This window comes from Maniola hyperantus, chromosome 2 (assembly GCF_902806685.2).
Source record: "Maniola hyperantus chromosome 2, iAphHyp1.2, whole genome shotgun sequence".
NCBI lineage: Eukaryota > Metazoa > Arthropoda > Insecta > Lepidoptera > Nymphalidae > Maniola > Maniola hyperantus.
In genome coordinates, this window is record NC_048537.1 from 2,698,474 (window position 1) to 2,717,643 (window position 19,170).

The following is a 19,170-nucleotide window of genomic DNA, read 5'->3' on the forward strand; positions in this document are numbered from 1 at the left end:
GCAACAACGCATTATAGCTAATAGTGTGCGAGCGTGATCCAATGAGAGGCGATTGCGATCTTGACATTGTGGATAAAAGATTGTGGCTGTCATTGTAGCATTGTAGCAATGTAATTGTAGCAATGATTTTGTCAATGTCATCACAAAATGTCATTGTCAAATGTCAAGTGTAAATAACTCTATAGTCTATGGTACAAAATAAGTGGATTTGGAGGTTAGAATCGTCAACTTTTAATTTAGAATGTTTGATTATAGTAATAAATAATTATTAGGAGAATTGCCTAAAATGTTCTGTTTTTATTAGTGAGTATTTCACATCTACTCTTAGATTCCTCAAGTCATATTTTTCTGTTTGAAAAGGTTAGTGAAAAATTGCCTCTTCCTTTCACTTCTTTCTTTATTATTAAAGTAATACTTTATGATAATAATTTGTAAGTTTCTATTTATATTCTCATAAATGTTCTGCAGTTAAACTCTTTCAATCAATGACTCTTTTAAAATCCCTTTATCAGAGAGCTAATTATTTTGAAGCCATTGTTATATGTTGTGGCTAATTCCGTTGTACACAATCTCTTAACTAAACTAAAATGGCACGTCTAAATCTATTGCTATCCCTTTTATAATGTTGCTTGTGGAAAAGGATAGCACTAGATTTAGACCTGTTAATTTAGTTTAGTTTAGAGATTGTGTACAAGAGAATCGGCCCCATTACTTAGTTATAAAATAAGTATTTATGACTTAAAAGGAGCGATTGCAATCTGACCTCCGCTATTAAAGGTGAACTAGTAGCTAAGGTTCAGAATAGCTTCCTAGTTGGTAAGATTAACAATTTTATCAGATGTTAGTGATTAGAATTAATGAGAACAATGTCTAAATGGTCGGAGGTTACCTACAGATTTCCTCACAATTTTAATCTCCACCAAAAAGTCATTGTCATCTACTAATGGACATCCACTTTGGCTCCTGTTCACTTGATTGATATCATCTGTTGTGTCTGCAGACTATGAACAGATTGCTTGGAAGATGGAGTAGTTCAGAGGCAAGTTCCCAAGTGGAAAGAACTATATGACTTTGTCTCGACTCTCAGCTATACACCACCATCATCCCATCGCCGGCTCACTACAGAGCACGGGTCTCCTCTCAGAGTGAGAAGGGTTTGGACATAGTCTACTATGCTGGCCATATGTGGATTGGTACACTTCACAGACCTTTGAGAAAATTATGGAGAACTCTCAGGCATGCAGGTTTCCTCACGATGTTTTCCTTCACCGTTAAAGCAAGTGATATTTAATTACTTAAAACGCACATAACTCCAAAAAGTTAGATTATAATGATTGTAGGTGCATGTGAAGCATGAAGCTGCTAAAGCCACTGTGGGTGACGGGCAGGCGGCGCGTCAGCACCTGGTCGCCTCTCGCCACCGCCTTCAACACTAGACCTACTTCTAGACCCATATTTGACTCTTTGAGAGAGAGGACAGTAAGTGCTAGAGAAGAATCCATACTTCCCTACTAGTAATACTATGAATGCAAAAATGTGTATCTGTATGTCTGTCTAGTAGCTTCCATTTAAGCGATTTTAGCGTAATTTGGTACAGGCATAGGTTGTATCCTGGGCATGGACATAGAATACTTTATAGCCTGGAAAATCAAAGAGTTCCCATGGGATTTTAAAAAAGTCCAAATAAAAGAGTACTAAGTCGCAGGCAACACCTAGTTAATCAATACACCTAGTTAATTAATATATACAAAAAAATAGGCAACAAATAGAAAACTTTTGTTTTTGGAAGCTGATTAAAAAAATCAGTAATTAGAGCTGAAATTGAATTTAAAAAGATATAATAGTTTAATCCATGCTAATATTAGAAATGCGAAAGTATGTGTCTGTATATTGGCTAGCTTTTCAAAGTCATTATGTTTAACTGATTTGACGAATACAAGCTTGCATCCCAGGGACGGGAATGGGTTACACTTTATCCTTGAATTACGGTTTAGTTCCCTGGAAATACGGCGTTCACGAGCTCTGGATTTTTTTGCGATTTCCCGGGCGTCCCTTTTTTCCTTTTGAGGTATGAAACCCTAAAAATGAAAATTCTTGAAAATTTCTTACAACATCCAACAGGGCCTTTTCAACAAACCAGAGCTCACAAGCTTTGAAGGCTTCAACACACTCAAAGAGCAGGCAATAGCTGCCACGGACAGACTAATAGATGAAGCCACGTCCAACCCCACGCGGCCTATGGTGGACATATTTGACGAGCTGTCGGACACCCTGTGCAAAGTTGCGGATCTGGCGGAGTTTGTGCGGATCGCCCATCCGCAACCGCACTTTGCGAGTGCGGCCGAAGAAGCCTGTATTAGTGTTAGCGGGGTTGTTGAAAAGTAAGTGAATTTCAGTATCTCTAAAATTGATGATGACGCATAGGTTATGCTGGTATCGCTAGTTAGGTCTAGAGCTGGCTAGTGTAGGTATGCCGAAATTATGTTTTATAAAAAATAGTATATCTGTAGCTATAAGTATGCGCAACACGCGCATATGATATGCGCGTTCGATAATATAATATCATACACCTACCTATAAATATTTACCAATCCACACTGGTCCAACAAGGCAGACTATGGCCTGAAGCCTGACTTCGTCATTCTGAGAGGAGACCCATGCTCAGTAGTAGGCCGGCAATCCCGGCAATGGGTTGATCATGATGATGATAAATATATACCTATAAGTGTAGGTAAAAATACCATCATAAAATTATATATCTATAGTTTTTGATACTAAAAATATTCTGAAAATCCAAAAAACAAACAGTTATTTCATAGTTTTAAGTTTTCGCTTCTATCGGTAGTCTCCACTGACTGCAATTTTTTTTCTAGGTTAAACACACACAAAGGTCTATACGAAGCTCTGAGGGACTCGGTGAAACGTGGCACTTGCGGTGATAGACACTTAGCAGAGCTTTTTCTGTTCGACTTTGAGCAAAGTGGCATACAACTGCCCGATGGACCGCGGCAGAGGGTGGTGGCGCTCAACGACCTCATCCTGCAGACTGGACAGCAGTTCATGGCAGGTGCTGCCAAACCCAGGAGGGTGCAGCGGTCGGCCATTCCACAGAATGTGAGGCAATTGTAAGTGACAACTAGCTAGCTTATGTTCCTTCAGAGAAAAGTGGTATACAGCTGATCAATAGATCCAGCTCCTTCCATTTGATCAGATTCAAAAGCGGACAATTCAACTTTGGACAATTGAGTATTGGACTCCAATTTTTTTATTACTTTATTATAAACTAGGATAAAAATAATGACGTAAACTGAAAAAACTAATTAAATCGATCAGATAACAAAAAAGTTATAAGCATTTAAATATTTCTGATTAGACAGAGATAGCGATACAGCATTTTGACGTCACACCTTACTAATGCCATAGTAGCTTCGTGCGGTTTCATATAAATTTTCGTTTTGCGAGAAAGGGACAGAAGACCCTCCCACTCCAAAATTAAAATGCCTGTAACTTTGTAAATCTTTGTTGGATTTTAATATTTTTTTCAGCGTTCGTCATTATTTTTATCCTTGTTTATAATAAAGTATAAAGTAATAATAAATATCAAATTCAAAAGTAGGAAAATACCCAATTCTAAACTAACCAGCTCTTGGCAAGCCTAGAGCACTGCAGGACGCATAAGCTCTTTTTGCGTGTTCTGCTGCCTCTATGTGGAGTGTTCTGAGGAGTTGTTTCACTTTTGTTCAGGATAGTTCAGGATAGCAGCGGTTATCCGGCCGCGTTGAGAAGGTCACGCGTCGGCAACGGCTCGCGAATTACGCGACCGCGTACGACTAGCGGACCACACATACACTTTCATATTCACGACAACGAAAAGTGAACACGTCAGACGATTCTGTTTAGTTTAGTTTAATATTCTTTATTGTACACCAAGAAATAAAAATAAAAAGACACAAAAAGAAATATGTAAAAGAAGAACATACAATCAGCGGCCTTATCGCTGTGAAGCGATCTCTACCAGGCAACTAGGTTGAAGAGGATTTAAGGGCTAGTGAAAACTGGGTTTAAGGTGTACGTAAGTTGTAAGATAATAATTATAATATAAGTAATATGTATATTAATAGGCACAGAAATGCCTTAATAATAATATATAGATAAAGATATACACAGGTACATATATAATACATAATATATATACATATATTAATATATAATATAGTGATAGATGAATAATAAATATACAACAATAATATTATGAGTAATATTGATGTTTTAATTGTAGGATAATATATTTAATAATGTGTAATTACATAGAAGGGTTCTGACAGTTTAGATAGTGTTTATATACACGAGTCTTGAAAACGTTAAGAGACGGAGCTTGTCGTACCTGCTGAGGAAGGGCGTTCCATAGCCTGATTGCTGTAACAGTAAAGGAATCTGAATATAGCGCCGAGTTGTGTTTCGGGTAAGCAAGAATATCTATATTTGAGGAACGCTGAACGCGACCTAAGGAGCCAAAGGGTTTAAAACGTTCTTTCAGGTATATAGGAGAGCATGGGTCATTGAGAATGCCATAGAGACAGGCAAGAACGTGCGCATTCCGGCGATACCGAATATTGAGCCACCCTAGTTCGGAACGGAATTTTGAGATGTGATCGAACTTACGCAAACCAAATATATACCGAATGCATAGATTGAGTAGACGATCGAGTTTGTTCAGTAGCTCTTCTGTAAGGTCAGTGTAGCAAATGTCCGCATAATCTATAAGGGGGAGCAACAGAGAGTTAACAAGCACAAGTTTTGCCTTTGGGGGCAACATATTCTGCATCCGTTTAAGTGCGTGCATAGAAGCAAAAACCTTCCGACTAATTTCCCCAACGTGAAAAGACCAGGAGAGACCTTGCGAGATATAAAGCCCTAAGTTTTTGACCTGAGTGGTGTATGGTAGATTTAAGTTGTTAAAGATGACAGGAGGAAGTGAATTTAAGTCCAGTTTTGAAACTTGCCTAGGTCTACCAATTAACATAACCTGTGTTTTAGAGGGATTCACGAGGAGACCATGGTTTTCGGTCCAGATACGGATCGCCTCTAGATCTCTATTGAGTTTCAGAATGGAGTCTAGCGCATTTTCAGCATTGAATGAAATGTACAGCTGTAAGTCATCTGCATACAGGTGATAGGAGCTGAAATTTAAGATGGAGACTGATGTGTTGATGAATACTGAAAAAAGTAAAGGAGAGAGCACTCCGCCTTGGGGAACACCCATACTAGTGTCAGCCCATTCAGATGTAGCCTCCTCAGTACGAATACACTGCTTACGACCCCGAAGATATGAGAGAAACCATTCGCCTACAACCTGAGAGATATTGAAAGAGCGTAGTATTGCTAGTAATATGTCATGATCCACACAGTTGAAGGCATTGCTGAAATCTAAGAGTGTTATTAACGTAACTTGTGATTGATCCATAGCGTATCGGATGTCATCGGTGATTTTTATGAGCGCCGTACATGTACTGTGAGAGGGTCGAAAGCCTGATTGAAGAGGACTTAATAATGAATTATTGTTAAGAAAATTAGAGAATTGATGGTGTACGATACGTTCTAAGATCTTTGAAAGGAAAGGCAGTATTGAAATCTGTGTCTATCTGTGTCTTAGTTAATTTATTAATTGTTCTCTTTACTAATAAAATACTTATAACGTGTAATACAGTTCACTATTTTATTGGACGCCGAGAAATCCCTCAACAATACGTGCAGGGCACTTGGCTTCACTAACTTTATTCCACTTTTGTGTTAGTGTTAGTCATGCTTACATTAAATACTCCGAACATAAGCAAAAAGCTTGAAAATTGATCTAAAATCATATAAATAATATTCAAAAGATAAAGAATGAGTACTTACGTACATTGTAAACTCTTTCTCACTGGTCATTAAATCCTCCTCAACCTGGTTGCCTAGTAGAGATCGCTTTAAAGCGATAAGGCCAGTAATTTGTACCTATTTTTGGTTTATTTTTAAGTTAATTTTATTTTGCGTAATATTTAAAAATTTGAATATTATGTTCTATGATTATTTGGTATAGTTTTGTGTTTATTCCAGTTTCAGTTCAGAAGGCGACCACGTAATGGTAAGCGGAGTATACGCGGAGTGCGGCGAGGCGGCCGCGCGCGAGACCGCTTACCGCTTGTACCTCGCGCCTGACAACAAGCAGGAACAGCTACTGTGTGCCACTCTACAAGCGAGGCATCAACTAGCGGATTTATGTGGCTTCCAGTGCTATGCGGACAGGTAAGAGATATTATGTGCTTTATTTCACATAGAATAGGCTACTTGACTCATATCTAATTTCGTCCAATAAATGATTATTTATTATAGTATTTTGCTTAAGACGACGAAATATATCAATAACAATTATTAAAAACGCAGGATGGATATATAAATCCAATTTAAAAAAATACAATTTTTATTTTTATTTGAAACGCAGAAAACGCTGTCAGCCATGATGTAAATATGTAAACAAAGAAATGTCATCCCTATGACACGCGGGGACTAACGTAGTATCCATATATATAAAATTTAAAGTCTGTAAAAGTTTGTCAGGACTTTAAATTATCTACTTATTATATCAAAGCACAGCCTAAACATCTAAACAGCTGGTCCTAGTTACATGAAATTTGGTGGGTGTGTTCTTTGTAGGTAAAGAGAAGGTATCCACTAGGAAAGGATTTTTTGAAATTCCACCCTGAGTGAGTTAAATGGGGGTTTGAAATTTATGAAGTCCACGCGGGCGAAGTCACGAGCATAAGCTAGTTTTTATATATTTCTAAAAACTCATAGTAAACGTAAAAAATTATCGTTTTCTCTTTATAAATTGAATAAGTTATTAAGTAGGTAAGACTTACAACAAAGTGATCTTTGCAAAAATAAATTTGGGTTGCAGTCGTTAGTGATATCGGATCCTTTAAGCAAGTCTTCGCGTGTTACGTATATTTATTTCACTGGGCACTCTAATCCACAACTTTTATGTGGTCTTTATCGATGCGTTTTTACATTTTCGGATGATACAATAACGATAATTACTATATTTTTCATGTAAACTAGTATAGAAGTCATGTTTATTAAACTTTGGGAGGTTATGCTGTTGTTTACAAATGCATGACGTCAGAGCACAGATAATCTATCGGCCAAACATGGCCGACAGTGTTTTCACCTGTCTAAGAAAAATATATTTTTAAATTAAAGTTTTACGGTTTTTAGGGCGCAAAAAAATATAGTGTTAATTTTTTTGATCTAATAGGACAAATATTAACCATTTAAGACCTACTTAAAAAAAGTGTCAACTAGCCTATTAATTGCCACAGCTATATTGTATATAGGAACATGGTAAGTTTCATGCTAGATGGCGTTGCGCGAAGTTCAATCACGCTAACGATGTGCCAGATTGAACTGAAACTGTCGAATGTGTCACTTACTCGAATTAAATATCTTACTTTAAGGGAGTTGCTTCTAGATTACCGCCCATACTTGTACAGTGTTTGTGATACTGTATTAAGTGGAAGCCAGTTCTGAAAGTTGCATGTAATGGTAAGTGGCATATACGCGGATACGCGAGGCGGCCGCGCGTGAGACCGCTTACCGCTTGTACCTCGCGCCTGACAAGCAGGAACAGCTACTGTGTGCCACTCTACAAGCGAGGCATCAACCAGCGGATTTATGCCTCGCTTTTTGAAAAGAGCAACCGCCGAGTTTCTTGCTGGTTCTTCTCGGTAGGAAAGGCATTCCGAACCAGTGGTAGATGCATCCGACTATTAGTAAGTACTTGTAAAAGTTTATTCGAATAAAAAGATTTTTATTTTATTTTTATTTTATTTATTTTATGTGGATTCCAGTGCTACGCGGACAGGTTAGATATATTATAGACTTTGTTTATGGACACACAGAAGTCATTTCCACAGGAAAATGTATATGGGGACATAGTAACTGTCATTTTTTTTTATTTTTTTTTTATTTGATTTGACAGTATTTTATTGATCTAACAGTGCTCTACAAACCATATAAATGAAATTATAAAAATCACGCTTTATAATTAGCCACTGTCACCTCAATCATCAGAAATTTCTATCAAAATTAAATCAGTATAGCTCTATGAATATAAAACTACTAGCTGATGCCCACGACTTCGTCCGCGTGGAATTAGGTTTTTCAAAAATCCTGTAGGAACTCTTTGCCTTTCCGGGATAAAAAGTAGCCAACAAACAAACACACATTCGCATTTATAATAAGGGTACTGATTCGTCCCACAGAGCAATTAAGGCGAGCACGATGGAGACATCTTCCAACGTACGTCAGTTTCTGGACATCCTGTCGGACAACCTGCACGATCGCGCCAACATCGACTTCGAGGCGATGGCCGGCATGAAACGCAAGGAAACACCTTACCAGGTACTCTACATACCCTTCTTCTTCTTCTTGCTTATCCCACGCTACATGGGGTCGATGCAACGTGTCTTCTTTTTCCATCATTTCTGTCATCTGTCAACGCATTATTTACCTCATTTACAAGCACGAAAAGTTAGACGAATTGTGTGAAAGAGGATCAACTTTTCTTTAATCTTCCTCTCCTCTTTTTTGTCTCCCACATGCATATTTGACATCCTTCTCGTGATATGATTTTCTTCCCCCCGCCTTACATGCCCATACCACATCATCCCTCATCTTTGTACTTGAATTCATCAAAATTTATTAACTGAATTAGTATATGCATGGTATGGGTCGTGCTTCGTGCGTAGCTGTTTATTACTCCACGAAATCAATTAAATATCCCTTGCTTTAACGGTGAAGGGAAACATCGCGAGGAAATCTACACGCCTGAGAGTTCTCCGTAAATTTCTCAAAGGTGTGTAAAGTCGGCCAACCTGCAGACTATGGCTTTAACTCATCTCATTCTGAGAGGAGTCTGTGCTCAGTAGTGAGCCGGCGATGGGTTGATAATGAAGGCTTGACAAAATTTAGCTCCGTGATACTAATCTTATTTCCTTGATGTGTCTTTCCCAGAAATCTCTTATGTGCTGGGACACCCCGTACTTCACACATAAAGCAAAGACGCAACTTCTCAACGTAGCGTCCTCTGACTTCAACCCGTACTTCTCGCTTGGCGCCTGCATGGAGGGCCTCAACATGCTGTGCCAAGAACTGTACGGCATTACTTTACAGTCTGAACCGATGTTGCCAGGTATTGACGAGAATTTGAAAAATTCAAATAAATAGGGTCTTGGACTGTTGTAATTAAATGACGCGGTTTTAGCCGGACTAGGCATGCAGACAGAAATGACCAAAACAATTGGAGTGGACCCAAAACCGCTATTTCAAAGTTGACAAAGACAACTTGCTTTTAGGTGAATCCTGGTCACCAGACGTGTATAAACTAGCGGTGGTGGCAGAGAATGAAGGTCTGCTGGGCCACATCTACTGCGACCTGTACGAGAGACCCGGCAAGCCGCACCAGGACTGCCACTTCACCATACAGGGCGGGAAACTGTTGCCTGATGGCTCCTATCAGGTAAAGTGCCCTTACAAATAGAAAGATTTTTTATTTAAATAAACTTATAGAAGTGCTTCTTGGTTGGTGATCTTGTTTGGGATTGAGGGCCGATGGATGTTAGGATCTTAAGATCCTGGAAGGGTGATCCCAAACCGGCGGGGTGATAACGCAAAACGTTGCAGTAGCGACAGCAATGCGACAGTTCATTTACTGTCTCTCTTCTTCTTATTTTGCTTTGTGGCTATTGCTGTCTCTCTCTAGCCGGACGTTTGACAGCAATGATCGCAAGATTTACGCCTGTCGCAAGCCTGTCACGAGATACGTAATCACCCCGCCGATTCGGTGATCGCACCGCATTGACCCGGCCTAGTCCAATCCGGTCACAATTACTTACGTTAGAAACTTGCCGTGCTCTTGTTCCCCGACGGAACTTTTTTTCATTGACAGAATCCGATCGTAGTGGTGATGCTATCTCTCAGCGGTGGGCACAGGTCCGGACCAGCGTTACTTGGCCCCGGCGCGGTAGACAACTTGTTCCACGAGGTGGGCCACGCGCTGCACTCCATGCTGGCGCGCGCCGCCCACCAGCACGTGGCCGGCACCAGGTGCGCCACCGACCTCGCCGAGCTGCCTTCCGTGCTCATGGAGCACTTCGCCGCTTGTCCTGACGTGAGTCCGCATGGCGTCGCCTATATCTGCCCCGGACACTGACGGAGCGATTTGCCTCCTCGTTTCTAATTCGAACCGCTTGGACATGGAACACCCTTCCGGCATCAGTTTTCCCCACACGTTTTTACGGTACAATTTTACCACCAACACGTTTTTGTACGAGACTGCATGTTATCTAGTGAGTTATTGATGAAAGGTTCTAATGCTTTGTGGTAGGTAGGTATGTATTGTAGGCATTTCGTCGGTTCGCGCGTATAAAAAGTACACTAAGTAAATATGAGTAAATAAAAATCATTGTTATTGTACTTTAATGTAACATTTTTAGAAAAAAAAATACTTTAAAAAAATAACTTTAGGTACAAATTTGAAGCGTACATTTTTTGCGGCTCAGTTTTTGGAGAGGACTGCACGTTATCTAGTGAATTATTGATCGAAGGTTGTAACGCTTTGTGGTATGTGTTGTAGGTAGTGCGCCGGTTCGCGCGTCACTTCCAGACGGGCGCTCCGATGCCCGAAGACATGCTGCAGAGACTCTGCGCCTCCAAACATCTCTTCGGTGCTAGTGAAATGCAGTTGCAGGTAAGTTTGACGCTTTTAAATGCGTTTTTTATTAATATTTTAATATTGCAATTTTTAGGGTTCCGTACCTCTAAAGGAAAAAGAAACCCTTATACGATCACTTTGTTGTCTGTCGTGTCTGTCTAGAAAATATATACGGTATTTCCCGTTGACCTATAATCATAAAAATTTGGCAGGTAGGGTCTTATAGCACAAGTAAAGGGAAAAATCCGAAAACCGGGAATTTGTGGTTACATTACAAAAAAATAAATTAAATGTGTTCACCAAAACTTAATTTACTCAATCACATATAGATGGCGCTGAACTAGCATACCAACTTAATATTTATTTTGTTGGCACTGAACCAAACATAGATGTCGCTGTACTACTTAAAATTGCGTCGTTGATAAGAACTGCATATGCAATACATAGAGTACTATAAAGCATAACTACTTAATAATTTACGTCCTCGTCGCCAATTGTAGGATATAATTTTTGGACGTGATACTTTTATGGTATCACTATCATGCCTATGTGATTTGATAAGGATAGATTAGTTAGATGACGCTGATGATAATATTGATGCCTATATGGATTATGGTAGGTCGGGGGCTCGGGCACGCACCTCTATCTTTTCGGAGTTATACATATATAGCCGAATTATTAATTAAACAACACATTTTGTCATAAGCTAATGTCATATCGTAAAATAATTATACCATATTTAAGATGATATTGATGTATGTGGTTCAGTTGTGTCATGTGAATGAGCCAATGAACCAGTTCCTGCTACTCTATTTTACACAAACAAAAAAGGTTTTTAGGATATGATTTACGTAAATATTTATTAAACAATTTACAGCAGGTGATTGAGTTTTTTTTAATAATTTCTATACCATCAATTCCATTGAATCATCGACTAACAATGTTAGATAACTTTCTACTAAAGTTACCCGTAGCTGCTGTACCAACCCAGTTGGTGATTCTTTTTGCCTCCCGCACTATTTATTTTTCATAAAAATCTGGTAGAACTAAAAACGTCAAAAAAAGTTGTTTAATTAAATTTTTTACTATAGTTATACGCTATCCATGGAAAGAAGTTGGTATAGTTACTCCGCTCTCTACTTACGCTTACGCTCTTTCTGTTACGTAACCACATACAAATCACAGTGGGCGTTAACCATTTAAAGTCGCCAACCAATCACAAACATGTTTTCAAAAACATTCGAAATTCAATTCGAAAATGTTTTCAAAAACATTCGAAATTTAATTCGAAACATGTTTCGTTTGATTGATTTGTGACTCTAAAATGGTCAACGCCCACTGAGATTTTTGCCTCTACCATTTGTATGGGATTATGTTACAGAGACTCATAGGCGAAGACTCTCCGTTACTGGTGAAACTTCAAAGTTTGATCACCGCCGCAAGGTCGCCGGCTTATCGGTGTTTTATAGGATATATTTCGGAGTGTGTGCTCAGAAACTTTTCGATCTAGTCCCCCCTTCACAATTTTACCACCGAACCGCAAGACGTCGGGCGAGTTTCCATCCTTATGTCGTTGACATCCCATCTACAGCTAAGGTTTGGAATACTCTTCCACGATATGTGTTTCCTACCAATTACAACCCGGGTATCTTTAAAACAAGAGTGGATAGGCATCTTCTAGGTAAACGCGTCCCATCTTAGGCCGCATACTCACTTTCCATCATGTGAGATTGTGGTCAAGCGTTTGCCTATAATGAAATTAAAAAAAAGAGAGCGCTATACTAGCTTCTTTCCGTGAGTTGCGTATAGAACATTATGTGTCGATATCAATGAAAGTGAACCCTTTGGCACGGCAGGTGTTCTATTCAGCGCTGGACCAGCAGTACCACGGGCCCAAGGCGGCGCAGTGCGGCGACACCAGCCTCGTGCTGCGACAGGTGCAGAAGCAGTACTACGGCCTGCCCTACGTCGATAACACGGTAAGAGACTAGTAGTTAGCTCCAACTGAGTCGGACCAATGTTATAAGTCCTGCAAATTGCTATTGCGCTGAAACCATGTCTCGTTAACATCGAAATGACGTCATTTTGACGTCAGCCGAAATAAAAGTATTCACTCAGTTCGAAGTGGTCAGTCATTACTGTTTCAAGCTGTACGTGTATGGCCGCTCTTTTGGTCCTTCGATCCGGATAACCTCACGTATAAACTGTTCGTGCTTGTAGGCGTGGCAGCACCGCTTCAGCCACCTGATCGGCTACGGCGCGAAGTATTACTCGTACCTCATATCGCGAGCGCTGGCGTGGGCCGTGTGGCGCAAACACTTCGCGGCCGACCCCTTGAGCAGACACGCGGGCACCGGGCTCCGACACGGCCTGCTGAGGCACGGAGGATCCATACCGCCACAGGTACGCAATCAATTATTTTACGTTTTTACGGTTCCGGTATCCGAAGGGTGCCAACGACCCTATAACTAACCCTCCGTTGTAATAAGTAGAGATTTGAAATTTTCCCAGATATATGTGAAATTTTTCTATTGCCGCTATAACAACAAATAAAATGGCTGCCATGAAAATTAAAAAGTGTTATATCTTGTACGATGGTACGAAATCCTTCATGTGCAAGCCCCCCCCCCCCCCCGAGATATCGAAGTTGTACTGGTAACGTCATCAGTAGAACAGTATAGCCACCAGTAAAATTTTGATGACTTATATCTCGGAAACTTTAAAAGATTCTGTCACTTGATGCCAGCTATTGATTAATCCAGATAGCGTGGCCGCTATTTTCAAAAAAAGAGAAGAAAATGGCGGACATGTAGGTCAGGCCAGGCCCCATACAAAAAAATACAAACCGGCGCGCGGCGGGGTGATTACGTATCTCGCGATAGGCTTGCGACAGGTGTAAATCTCGCAATCATTGCTGTGAAACGTCCGGCTAGAGAGAGACAGCAATGGCCACAAAGCAAAATAAGAAGAAGAAGAAAGATAGCAAAATGAACTATCGCATTGTTACTGCTGTCGCTACTGCAACATTTTACGTAATCACCTCGCAGTTTCTGCTTTGTTTACAGATCCTGCTCCGCGATTACCTGGAGACGGAGATCACGCCGCACACTCTCGCGATGGCGCTGACCGAGGAGCTGGACTATCACAAGGACCACCTCGACACCGTGTTCAAAACCGCGGCCAAGTGAACTGAAACCACAATAGGCTAGGCACAGTTCACAACCGTTAGGCTACGTCGGGCTTTGACGTCACTGGCAGGCGTCAATTGTTATCTACATTTGACGCTAGAGGAGCTGGACTATCATAAGGACCACCTCGACACCGTGTTCAAAACCGCAGACAAGTGAGAAATAATATAGATGGACTCTAGTCACAGTCCACGACAGTTATGGAACTTGTAACAAAACGTCGAGGCTTCGACGTCACTGCGGCAGGCGTCAACTGTTACCTACATTTGACGCCAGGTAGGCTATAAAACGACTACAGTACCCAGTAAGAAATATCGGGCATTAACCTTTAGAAAGAGACAATGGTTTTGTAGAGCGTTGTCTCTGTCGTTTTTACATAGGTGTCGCTCTACAAAGCTGAAATCTCTTTCTAAAGTGCAATATGTCCTGCCGGGTACTGTATTTTTCTTTGATTTCACGTCACGTCAGGATCAAACCGAGAGTTCCCTCACTCTAGTTCACTCTGGTCTAGGCAAAATGAAAGGGGAATTCATAAAGGTGTTCTATCTATTGAAGAGACGTTAGTCTACTATTCAGGCAATTTATTACATTAATTAATAATGTTTATAGTCTTAGTGCCTTGTTCCTCTGTACAAAATCGAGTAGGATTCTACTTAAGGTTTTGGACTTCGATCATTAATTTACTAGATAAGCTGTCGGCCATCCGCGAGCGTTTCTCACTAGCGATTATTTCGCTAGGGAGAAAATTATTGATAACGTACTATTTTTATAATTTTTATGATAGTGTTTTTACCTACACTTCAAGGAAATTTCTAAAATTATTTTAAATACATGTCAAAAATTGCGGAACTGGCAGGATTCGAACCTGCGTCTTCTGGGTTTCGCACACGACGCCTTGACCGCTAGGCCACGGTTTCGCTTACTGCCAGTGACGAAGTTTGTGATATCGTTCACTCAGTACTGATGGGACTGTTAGTGCCATCTAGTAGCGACACTTTGTATTAGTTTCGATAACTGCAAAGTGTCGCTACTAGATGGCATTAACATTAAATTCCCAGTAGTTCATTATTGTTCGAAGGTTTTGAATAAACAACCCATCAACATGGTAAGGAAAATGTACTGCAACTGCGCACTGTTGGAATCTATGTCTTCCCTTCAAGTTAAAGATTCTCAATTACCTATTTATTAGTTTTATTATTTAGTGTAAATACAGTGGATCTGCCATTAGATTTTAATTTTTTCAAATGCATATCTGTGTAAAAAATAAAACAGTTTACAAGTTTTGTAATTGATGATCATTATCGCTAAAGAAATACCAAATATCGACTTTTTTCAATTCAATCCTCACATGGCAGCGGTCTGATTGCAGCCAAACGCTAGTCAATAAATTAAATAAAAATCCGTCGCATATCGATTCGCTCGCCTTCGCCGATTCGACACCAGTTTAATTTTTAATTTAAAACAACTTTATTGTTACTAGAATAAACAGAGAGTAAGAATACAGGATACACTTAAAAAACAAAGGGCGATGTAGGGCCAGTAAGTAATTTGTGATCTAAATAGTATTGTAATAGAAAATTGCGGTTATTTATTATGTGACGAAATAAAACAATTGTGGAAAATTATAAATAGTTTATTATTTTATTGGTGATCCCTCCCGAAGTGAACACAACTAGGATCAAACAGCAAAATAACATTTGAATTTAAACTAAGTTACTAATCGAAAACAATGTACAAACAGAATTCTTTACATCAAAGAACCTACTGTGACAGAAGCAAGGGACGATAATATGGTCACATGGAACCAGAAAATGCTTAAAGGAGCATTTATTTACACAGTACAAGGGAAGTCGGTCCGTGATCTGTCAGTCTGTACGCGGCCGAAAGTGATGAACATCGGCCTTCAGAATGACATTTCATCTTTGTAGAGCGTTGTTTCTGTTACTCATACCCATATGACGCTTTGTCGGACTCAACGAGCGAGAAATTGCTCTTGTCAAGCTCTAATTGCCAGAATGAACTTCCTGACGTACAGAACAGACACGAATCACGACACAAGTGTCTACATAGACTGCATTTGGACTGCAGAACCGCGATTGAGATGCAGTTGGCACAACTGCCGGCCCTGTGCGCAGTCCGCGTGCAGCTCACACAGAGTGCCCCTACTACAAACTGCATGTGGATTGCGCAGTTGGTCGGCAGTTGTGTCAACTGCATCCCAACTGCAATTTTGAAATCGCTTTACATACACTATGTTTTTGCGAATCTCTGAAATCGCAGTTTTTTAAGGTTGCGATATCGCGTGAGATTTTGACTGGCTTAATTCGTTCACAGATCCTCAGCACGTGTAAGAGTAAATACTCCATATAAAAGCCTATTTTCAGTGTCTATTTATTAGCGATGAGGTTTCCTCAGGAGGGTCATCGTCTAATATCACACGTTGTGCCGCTAGTGTCTTGTATCTTATCTCGAGTAACATTTAAGAATCGCGAGGGGCATCTTTAAAATGATACAATACATTTTACACTGTGGTTAAGCGCCTTATATACGTTCCATCTTGCTATACATCCGTCAGGGTCATACACGATGACCTTGGTATACACGATGAAAGATGACCTTGGCGGGTCGTATAGCAAGATGGACAGTGTGTAAAGTGATTTATGTGTCTTAACTGTATACCCTCAAATTCACTAACAGTACTCGGCAAAAAATGATTTACATCGATCTTTAGAAGGAGATAACGGATTTGTCTCTGTCGTTGAGACCGACAAATCGTCTCATATAAGTATGAGTGACAGAGACAACGCTCTACAAAGCCGAAATGACATTCTAAAGGCCAATGTACATTAATTTCCGCCGCGTACTGTACAAAGTGTATTTTTACAATCTACCTTCAATTTCCTTTAATTCTTGAAAAAACCCACAGGTTATTTTCATAGGACACAATGCATAGGAGAGAGAAAAAGCAAAAGTACATTGTTTAATTCAATTCTATATTTAGGTCAATTCAAGTCTTATAATTAGTAATTACATCTGGTTTAATATACATAGGACTGTCTACTGATTCTCTTTACCATTATGTTTGTATATAATATTACTGAAAAGCAAACAATAGAGTAGTCACTAGCGGATTGGTATTTTCTAAAACCCTGATAATAAAAATTCAGAAACTTTAGTCAAGGTGGCTAATTCTGTTGTACACAAATCTCTAAACTAAAATGACAGGTCTATATTTAATGCTTCCTGCAGAAAAGGATATTACTAGACTTACAGCCGTACTCAGAGTCGCTTAATCTTTAATTAAGTTTAGTTAAAACGAGACAGCTTATTTCTCAAATAAATAAATCTTAAGTAACGATTATGCGACTCTGAGTGCGGCTGTTAGATCGGTTCATTTAGTTTATTATAGAGATTTTGTACAAGGAATTAGCCACAATGGCTCATTCTTATAAAAAATTACACACTGTATACACAACAGAATTATAAGTAAGTACTGTGTATTTTTTTATAATTAGGGCCTCAATTAACTAATAGCGAAGTTATCTTTACAAGTAGTTGGTGTAAATATGTCATGGAGTGGTCCAAGCACGACATATAGCTGTCACTCGCTGTCAGCTCGCTTCGCTCGTGCTTTTATTTTGTGTACAGTGAAGTGATGCATGAAAAGTACGCGTGGATTTTGGTTTTTAAAATTTCATGGCACCTCTTTGATTTTCTGGAATTCAAGCTTGACAAAGTTCGGTTAAAAGGATGGGAGAAAAGATAGATAGACACAATTTTGTATCAACTCCTGGCTACGGCCATGGACGAGAGCTGAGACGAATGTATGAACAGTCAGCAGACGTCTCGACTCGGATACAACTGAGTATGAGATCACCTTTACGGCGGTTACGCACTCACTCGATCCGAGTCCGTGAAAATACGTTCCTTTTTGTTTTGTATGGTAGCTTATGACATATGTCCTAGATAATCGCTAGTATTCTCACGGATAACAGATAGAACTCGGATGACGGAAGTGCAGTGCGTAATCGCCGTTAAGATGTATGCGTCTGGTTTAATTTTGGGATGGGTAAAAACTTCAAGGTCGCGTCACCGACATGCTCATTTGAATAGTATAACTGTACCTATAAGTAGTGTAGTAGTGTCGCGCGTATTTAGAATTAAGTTCATTAAAATACATATAAATACAAATACTATGTACTTATTAATAATATAAAACAATATTTTTTATTTATACATCATGAGAAATACATTTTTTAAGATAAAAAAATACATACATAACCTTATTCGACTGATCATTTGTCTCTGATGTTATGCTTTTTCTATGTCTTCGTTGTCGAGATGTACAAACTCATATTATGGTGCCCTTACATGGGCAATTTATTAAGCAATTATTTTGCACTAGCTGATGCCAGCGACTTCGTCCGCGTGGATTTACATTTTTCAAATGGGATAAAAAATCCGGGATAAAAAGTAGCCTATGTGTTAATCTATCTCCATTCCAAATTTCATCCAAATTCGTTCAGCCGTTTTTGCGTGATTGAGTAACAAACATCCAAACATCCACACTTTCACATTTATAACATTAGTAGGATTGTTGCTGGGCAACACGTTTGGATTAATCTGAAGCAATTATTTTGCATAACTTTTTAGGTATTGCAGTAAATTGCTTCATGTGGTCATGACGTCATAATAGAGTAAATTGCCTGGAATTGAGGAATCTCAATTGCCCGTGTAAGCGTACCTTTAAGAGCATTGGTCGTAATTTTCTTTATTTTTAATGTAAGGACTCCTTAGTGCGTATGAATGTAGCGTGTACACTGTACACGCAACGTACAAACGCAGAAGTCGAATATTATTATAGATGACGCCCGCGATTTCGTCCGCGTAAGTTTCGATTTTTTGAAAATCCTAAAAATTGCCTATGTCATTACATTTGTGAGCTATCTCTGTGCCAAATTTCGCCGATATCAGTTAAATGGCTAAGCTAGCAGACAGACAGACAGCATTTATAATATAGTATGGACAGTGTTTCAGATGGTTCAGTGCGCACAAAAGCACTACGTAACACGATACTAACAGTTGGAGTGCGTGACGCGTTTGTTTATACCAAGCTTTACATGGCTATGACACGGCCAGTCTGACATGTTCAAAGTATCTTTCGTCTTTTTCAGTCTGGTGTTTGGCATATGGTATGTGGCATATGTGTATTACGCGACATAGTTGTATTGG

At 39.5% G+C, this 19,170-nt stretch overlaps 1 protein-coding gene across 3 annotated transcripts; it reads left to right on the forward strand.

The window, feature by feature from the left end:
* The first annotated feature begins 181 nt into the window (after positions 1-181).
* Positions 182-15,582, forward strand: LOC117991432 (mitochondrial intermediate peptidase). 3 transcript variants are annotated; one of them, XM_069505350.1, is made up of 13 exons: positions 182-360; positions 1,341-1,479; positions 2,122-2,381; positions 2,874-3,125; positions 6,097-6,285; positions 8,301-8,439; positions 9,052-9,229; positions 9,393-9,556; positions 9,986-10,207; positions 10,673-10,786; positions 12,607-12,729; positions 12,971-13,153; positions 13,816-15,582. In XM_069505350.1, exons 2-13 carry the CDS (start codon positions 1,354-1,356, stop codon positions 13,936-13,938), a joined length of 2,073 nt encoding a protein of 690 aa, XP_069361451.1. In that variant the 5' UTR covers positions 182-360; positions 1,341-1,353; the 3' UTR covers positions 13,939-15,582. The 3 variants fall into 3 exon arrangements, with proteins under 3 accessions (XP_069361451.1, XP_069361457.1, XP_069361455.1); XM_069505356.1 differs by having other exon boundaries at positions 193-214; XM_069505354.1 differs by having other exon boundaries at positions 211-303.
* Positions 15,583-19,170: the final 3,588 nt, after the last annotated feature.